Source organism: Chinchilla lanigera, unplaced genomic scaffold (assembly GCF_000276665.1).
Source record: "Chinchilla lanigera isolate Chin_1 unplaced genomic scaffold, ChiLan1.0 scaffold00051, whole genome shotgun sequence".
Classification (NCBI taxonomy): Eukaryota; Metazoa; Chordata; class Mammalia; order Rodentia; family Chinchillidae; genus Chinchilla; species Chinchilla lanigera.
Window position 1 is genome coordinate 3626150 of NW_004955452.1, and position 8342 is coordinate 3634491.

Sequence of the window (8342 nt, forward strand, 5' to 3'; positions counted from 1 at the left end):
CTACATAGTGAAAGCCTTTCTCAAAAAAGAAAAGTAGTACCTTGTCCAAGGTCTCCTAGTCTCTAGCTAAGCGACACATCTGGCTGTCTTCACAAAACAGGTTTTGGTTGACATTGTTACAGAATAAATTCGCTTCAGAATTAGCACAATTGACTGATTGTAGTTTTGGCATTGTCATCATGCAAGAAGCAACAGGTTTGAGACTGTAGGAAGAGAAGGCGTCCTGGGGTCCATGAACTCAAGGACCGGCCAGTTCAACGAGTTTTCAAAACTGTTCTTGGAAAATTTAAGGTCTTGGAAAGTTAAGAGGCGCCTGCAGTTGCTATCACTGTCCACTAGAGGAAAGCCAACGCTGCGCCCGCCAGAGGCGCCTCTCTTGCTTTCCCACAACTCTCTTGTGAGTCTGGGAAAAGAGCCCGCCTCCTGACCCATAAGGCCCTGGACCGGAAGTCCCGCTCTCTCTTCCTGTTCTCCACCATGGCGGTGAGTAGCTTTATACCGGGGTTTGTTTCCCTTTATCCGTCTCCATCCTCTGCTGGTCGATCCCGCAGCGGTTGCGTCGCCCGCCGCCCGAGGACCATCGACCCTCGCGGTGCTGGCTGGGCAGAAACTGGCAGGGCCGTGTCGGTCGAGCGCGCGGGGCGGGACCTTGTCACTCTCCTGGCCTGGGAGCGGGCTTCGGGTAGCAGTCTGGAGGGCCCAGGGGCACGTTGTGTGGCCGCCGTGAGGACAGGTGGAGTGAACGGAGGATGGTTGGACATAGGGTTCGGCTTCTTCCCTGGCCCCGGATACTCGAGGCTAGCCTGGCGGCGGGGATCTTGAGCTGGTTCTTCCGCCTAGGGGAGGCGCCAGCCTGGGGCTCCGGCGCGCAGAGCGCTTCGGAACGGGGTGGGAGACGTCGCGTACAGAACGTGTTCGTTTCCTTGGAAGGTTTTACTCCCAAGCCTGTGCTAACTGGTCGGAGAAAGGGGACGCTCGTCGTCCCCCTACACGCTGAGCGCTTTGAGATGGATGTTCAGTGTGTGCCTGTCCTGAGTGTCCCTTGACAGCGTCCCTGCGGGGGAGGAGGAGGCGGGATCCGGAGCGGATGTCCTCTGGCAGCTGCAGTGATAGCTTTCGAAGTTCTTAGGGTTTTCCTTAGAATTTGGGATGAACAGAAGTAGTTATTGTGCACAGATGGAAAGCAGTAAACGCGCTGGGCTCTCGGGGGTTGACTTGTGCGCTGCTTTGCTGTCCTGTTGCAGCAGGATCAAGGTGAAAAGGAGAACCCCATGCGGGAACTTCGGATCCGCAAGCTCTGCCTTAACATTTGTGTCGGAGAGAGTGGAGACAGATTGACCAGGGCAGCCAAGGTACTGGAGCAGCTCACGGGCCAGACTCCTGTATTCTCCAAAGGTGAGTAATGGCAGGCGTGGAGAGGGCTGGGGTTTTTTTTTAGGTTTTGGTTTTTGGGGGTTTTTTTTTGTCTTCTTTGAGCCAGGGTCTCGCTATGCAGTTTAGGCTGGCCTTGAACTCCCAACGAGCCTCCGCCTCCTGCCTCAGCCTCCCAAGTGCTGAGATTACAGGCGTGCGCCACCACGCCCGGCAAGGGCTGGGGGTTTGTTTTACGTATTAGTTGTTTTTTTACTCACCTGCTGTTGGGCCTGTTCAGGTTGCAGTTGGTGTCTCCTAAAAGCAGTAAATACACGATCTGCCCCAAGAAGTATTTTCTCTGACATTGGTTGTGGCATTGGTATACCATGTTCTCTACAAGTAGACTTTAATACTAGTCCAAGTGATGAGTTTTCAAGGAAGCAGAATATGAGATAGAGTAGGAATGTACTAACGGGCGTTTGCCTTTGTTAGCAGCTGGGCTGTATAGGCTACTTCTGAGAGCAGGGCCATTGACCTACAGAGTTTGCCACTTGTTAGTGTTGTTACTGGGCTGTTTTGGACCTCAGCTTGTTTGCGTACAGGGGGTTACACTTGTTTTTTATTGGTGGAGGATAAAATAAGTTGGTGTATCTTAACAGCAGTGTTCTGTTTTCTTCAGAACACAGTTGTTGTCTTTCTTACTATTTTCTTTCCTCTTCGGCCTATCTGGATTGTGAACTTGCCCTTCCAGAGAGGTTAACATTAGGATTTTAGGTTCTTCACTGCTAAGCATGGCTGCATGGCTTGGAAATGGGAAAATCTGTTTTCTGTGTTACAGATGAGATCGGTAGATAAGAACACCACCACTTAGAGTGTGGACAGGTCCTTAATGCCACTTAGAGTTGTGGGGGAGATGGTGTCCTGGGGAAGACGCACGTGTGATGGGAGTGTGACAGTACCTGCTTCCTTGTTCCCTCCTTTCAGCTAGATACACTGTCAGGTCCTTTGGCATCAGGAGAAACGAAAAGATTGCTGTCCACTGCACAGTCCGTGGGGCCAAGGCAGAAGAAATCCTGGAGAAAGGTCTAAAGGTGAGACTGATCCTATCAGGGTGGCATTGTAAATAATTACAGGGGCAGTGATTAGCTTTAATGTAGTGTTCTTTGGTGGCCAAATACTTACTTGGGTGCTTTTGCTTCTAGAAGCCTTTTCTAATGCTCAGAGTTAAATTATATTTAGTTAGTGTTGCCTGAAAGTTGTAAAGGTACCTGAAAGTCATTTTAATGCCTCATTTTCTCTGCCCTTTAGAAGTTGACAAAGTTCTGTGAAATCTATAATTGGAGTGTGACTGAGTGTAGTGGGGAAATGGATTGTTTTTCCCACCGAGTCACATTGATTTGTTTCTGCTCTGGGGTGTGGAGTGCAGGCAGGTACTGGAGGGGGTGGGGTTTAGGGTGACAAGTAACACGACTGTTGCATTTTTCTCCTAAGGTGCGAGAGTATGAATTAAGGAAAAATAACTTCTCCGATACTGGAAACTTTGGTTTTGGGATCCAGGAGCACATCGATCTGGGCATCAAATATGACCCAAGCATTGGTATCTATGGCCTGGACTTCTATGTGGTATGCATATTTAACCTTTCCCATTCCTGTTTGTGAGGAGAGAGAAACCTGCTATTTCGTTTGTGGTATCTTGATGTTCAGAGCCTGCCTGCCTGCCTGAGGATGAGCCTCGTCTGTGGCAAGACAGACAAGGTCAGCACTGAATAAGATAGGCAGGATCCCTGCTGTTGCGAAGCTTTCTGTCTGTACCCGTCAAGGGCCAGCATGGCTTAAAGATGGGTGATTTCTGAGAGGAAGTAGTACTGGTGCTGTGTTCGGCCTTCAAGTTAGCTGACCGAGGCTGCTCAGTCCTGACTGTTTTCCCCTAGATCCTACGATATGCAGCTTCCATCTGAGCACATAGGCCCAATTTTGAGTGATGGCAGTTGTATCCTCAGGAGGGCATTTTGATGTACAAAAGATACTTTACTTTTTTTTTTTTTTTTTAAACTATTAACTGTAGTGCTTTTGGTTCGTCCATAAAAGTAAATACCCAAAAAGGCAAAAGGCTTAACTAATGTGGAACTGAAGTGATGTTGGCACCCTCGTTAGATTCACATACCCAAAAATAGTGGGAATTGGGTACTCAGTTCAGAGGCAGCAGACCTTGTGAAGCACTGTTAAGCTGAAGCAGTAAGAAAAACTTTTTTTTCTGTGCCTCTCAGAATTTACAATTTTTTACACTGCACGTGTTTCAGTAACTTTTTTTTTTTGTACCAGGAATCAAACTGATGACCTCAGGCTTGCCAGACAAGCACTTATGCCACTGAGCTATATCCCCAGCCCTTCAATAACTTTTTTTTTTTTCCCCCTCCGGTACCGGGAACCAAACTCACAACCTTGCGCTTGCCAGGCAGGCGCTGTGCCGCTGAGCTAAACCCCCAACCCCCAATAACATTTTTTTGCAATAAAATTTTTGATGTTATTTTTAAAAGGAAGTGTGGTGGAAATTGGGCGTGGTGGTGGGAGATTCACAAAATCATTGGGAATTAGATAGGGAAGGGGAAAGGGGCCATTTTTCAGCCTACAAAATCTGTACATGGTGGTGTGCTTCCTGGAATGCTAGAGACTGCTGTCAGTCCCTCAGCTCCTGGGTCTCACTCCAGTCTTGGGTTGTAGGTGACTCTTGAAGATCAGTGTCCCATGTGTGAGTCCTGTCTGTCTGCTCCTGCCTCCGAGCTGGGTGGGTGACTGTTGGTTGTTCCTGGGACAGGTGCTGGGTAGGCCAGGTTTCAGCATCGCAGACAAGAAGCGCAGGACAGGCTGCATTGGGGCCAAACACAGAATCAGCAAAGAGGAGGCCATGCGCTGGTTCCAGCAGAAGGTAAAGCTGCTTTATCTCGAGCACGGTGGTGGTACGTGGTGTTGGTGAACGGAGTTGGGATTTGGGGGTGCAGAATGTAGTACTGTTTGGCAGATAGTGTCTTCTAGAGGAGTTGGGCAGCTTGGCAAATGGGTCTTCCAGGGTTGGTGGTTTAATTGAGTAACCAGCGCTAAGAACAAAGGTAGCTGGAAGGGGACGAATTCGGCTTTAAAGGAGACCCCCTTTCTCAGGTGATAGTGCAGTTGAGCACAGTGTAATGATTGTTAAGACCAGGCAGCTCTTCATTCAGTCCAGAAGCAAAGTGGGGCTCAGAGCTGAAGTTCATGCATCAGATTTGAATTCTGCAAAGTTTGCCTTTGCTGCAATCATTGTTGTTGCCTCTTGTTCTGAAAAATAAAATCTCTTCTTTTTCAGTATGATGGGATCATCCTTCCTGGCAAGTAAATTCCCGTTTCTGTCCAAAAGGCCAATAAAATGTTTTCAGTGAAATGTGCATTATTGTTGTGTGTTTTGTGAAAGGAGTCTGGCCATATTCAAGTCCTTGGATCTCCCGCCACTTAAAGCTTCAGTGCAAATAGCTGGTAACAACCCTGTGGTCATCTAGATACCTGTGTTTCCTGGCAGATCGCAGTTGAAGCACTGCCTGTGCAGACCCACGCCCTCGTTAATGTGCTCTGCTGCCGTTTTCTGTGAGCTGATTTTATGGGGGAGGGTATGGTTGGGTTAGGTTTGATTTAGTGTTGATTACGGACAGGATGCAGTATTCCCATGTTCCAGGAGCTCCCTTTTATTCAGTCATCTGGTACACAAATGAAGGGAACGAGCTTTGATACGACACTTGAGATTACATTTTAGCTTAATTGTTCAGACTCCTGTTGCCTTTAAAATGAGGTTGCTGAGAGGCAGAATAATGGGCTAAGAGGACAGTTGGGATTTGATTCTCAGTTTTACTGTAGCTATGAGTAGCTGTATTACCTTGAGCGAAGCTAGGAATCTGCCTCGATTTCATTATCAATCTAGAGGCGATAATGTTTCTTGGAAGGTTAGATGGTTTAGAGAAGTGCCAGGCACACAGTAACTGAAAAGGCTGCTCTTCTGTGTTTTGGTATGTGGTGAATTTTACACTTAAAAGGTTGTCTTGCCTTTAGGGTGGAAGTTGATTTTTATTTATTATTTACCTGTAGTCATTTTCCAGTGATCAGAAGTCATGATTTCTCCGATTACTGCACAGTGCCAAGCTATTCACTTAACCATTTTCAATTTTGGGCTAAAATTTTGAGCACGTGTTAATTCCATTTGTTAAATTTACTCATTTGTGACAGTTCAGTTTTATCCTTGGCCTATTTTTAAGTATTTTGTTTATTTATTTGGCTTTTTTCGGGGGAAGGGGTCAGTTGGGACTGGCAGTCACTCAGGACCAGGCACTTGCCGGGCAGGTGCTATGCCGCGGAGCTATAGTGCAGGCCCTTATTTGGTTATTTTGAGATAAGATCTCACATAGTTCAGGCTGGCCTCATTCACAGTGATCCTCCTGCCTCAGCCTCCCAGGTGCTGGGATTGCAGGTTTTATTTCACTTGAAATACAGATATACCTGCCAGGCATGGTGGTGCACACTTGTAATAGGCTAAGCTGGAGGATCGTTGTGAGTTCAAGACCAGCCTGGGCTACAAAGTGAGCTCAAGGCCAGCCTGAGCTACACATCGAGACCCTGTGTCAAAAAGACCAAAAAAAAAAAAAAATAGTTGTAGAAATACAAATATACATTCACTTTTTATTCTTTTCTCTTTTGTGTGTGTGCTGCTGGGGAACCCACAGTTCTAAATGCTAGGCAAGTGCTCTATTGCTGAATTACCTCTTCTGTAACTACAACTGAAATCGACATCTTGGAGAGCAAATTTAGAGATGGAATGCATATGCTAATCTTATCTAAATTAAGCATTCCAGAGATAAAACATGATTAACTATCACCTTCATGCACTCTACTGTGAGCCCTTGCTCTGTATCTCTTTGGCTTATTTATGTCTGTATTGAAGTTTAAATACCTAACTTTCATTTGACCCTGCTATAACGCATACTTCGTTGAATTCCCATTTTAAAGCAACTACCTGGACTCCTGGTTCAGTGGAAAGAGCACTGATGGAAGTTCAGAGATATAACTGGACTTTGTTATTTTTGAAATATTTTTTGGTGATTTAAAAACGGGGTCTTTATGCTGTATAGCTCAGACTGGCCTCAAACTTGTGACCCTCCTGCCTCCGCCTCTGCTGAGTATTGAGATTACAGGTGTATGCCATCATGCTTGTTTTGTAACAGTTTTAGTCCTAGCTGACAAGCAGTGTGGTTTTGGGTGTCATGTACTGTGGGGTGGGGACTGGAGCAGTGTGGGGAGACTTAGCTCACCAGTGGGGACCTGTTCGAGGCTGACTCCACACATGTCCCACTAGACTCAGGATGATGTGTGGGGCGGAGCTGCAGCAGGTGGGAAGATTGGGTCACCTGGGAGTTTCCTGACTCTGGGGCCTCAGCTCAGAAACACCGCATCTGCCTTTTCACAAGACCTGCGGGTAGTATGTATGCACATGTGAGACGGGAGAGTGCAGGATGGCCAAGGAGATTTCTTTTAATAAATTTATGACTTTACCTGCGTGGTTATGTTTTAGGCTATTAAGCATATTGGGAGAGGATCAGTGGTAGGTGACACTGCAATGTCAACTTGTCGGTGGTCTTTGAAGTGAGATAGTGGGCATCTCTATCCCAATAGCAGGCCCAGAAGTGCTGTGCTGCTTTGCTGAGTGAATATTCTGGTCCTGCAGTTACCCTCTGTGCAGAGTTCTCAAACTGAGGCAGTATTGCCCAACTCATCCTGGGGTAATTTGAACATTTGTAGGGCTGGGGCTTTTGATTTTTAAATTATAGCAACTTGGTGCATGCTTGGAGGACAGGAATATGAAAATTCTGTTACTGAGGCTGATGCCACACCGCACAAAGAACAAAGCACTGTGAGAACAGACAGTTACATACGCGAGCTCGCACACATGCGGGCAGCCACCTGTGCACACGAGTAGGTCCCTGTCCTATCTCTCAGGAGGTGTTCTGCTGGTTGAAAACCAGGGAGATAACTGGAGAGGAAGGTGGGAGGGAGTACTCTGTCCATGTAGAGGGGTCCGGTCATAGTAAGTGCAGAGGCCCTACCTTGGGAGGCTCTGGCTGCTCCAGAAGCTAGAAAGTGAATCAGGTTATTGTATTTTGTGCCATTGTGGTATTTTCATTTGTGCGGGATGGCCAGAGGACCAAAGAGGAGGTGGTGGTGATGTCAGTTGCAGTTTCAGGAAGATGTGGTTCAATGGTAGAACACTTTCCTAGCATCACAAGCTCTAGGTTCAGTCTTCTGCAACGCACACACGTACATATGAAGAGAAAGGTGAGTGAAAAGTGAATGTATATATTTCAAATAAAAGTGTGTGACCGGGGACATAGCTCAGTGGCACAAGTGCACGCCTGGCAAGCACAAGGTCCTGAGTTCGACTCCCCGTACAAAAACAAAAGTGTGGAAAAGGGGATATAGCTCAGTGGTAGAGTGCTTGCCTAGCATTCACAAAGCCCTGCATTCAGTCCCCAGTACCAAAAACAGTATGTGTGTGGGTTGTGTGTTAAGTCTGTTTTGAGTGTTTAGAAATTAATCTACAAGGATTATCTTTATGCTAAATAACAAATTCTACATGATAATCCAATACTAAGGATAGTAGGTTCTCTTTCCCCATTAGAAATCAAATAGCAAATGGTTCTGTTGTCTCCTAGGCTTCTTATTTTAACATAATTAACACGTTCGTGGTGGGGCTGAACAGTCATGACTCCCATCGGGCAGCTTATACCACCAGTGGTGCATGCATAGCTGTCCCATGCTGTCCAGAAAGATACTAAGTGGGAACTATAGCTATAGTCATAATTCGAGTTTTTTCCTTCAGCAGGTATGTTTTCATGTCCTTACAGTGACTACACAATTGGTTTTTTTTGTTGGTTTTTTGGGTTTTTTTGGTTTTTCTCCGGTACCGGGAACCGAAC

General features: G+C 46.6%; 1 protein-coding gene across 1 annotated transcript; it reads left to right on the forward strand.

Annotated features, from left to right (window-relative positions):
- Positions 1-459: 459 nt before the first annotated feature.
- Positions 460-4762, forward strand: Rpl11 (ribosomal protein L11). Its single transcript, NM_001282371.1, is given in 6 exon segments — positions 460-483; positions 1245-1395; positions 2338-2444; positions 2845-2976; positions 4169-4279; positions 4694-4762. Coding segments are annotated over 6 exon segments (537 nt in total). The 5' UTR covers positions 460-477; the 3' UTR covers positions 4724-4762.
- Positions 4763-8342: the final 3580 nt, after the last annotated feature.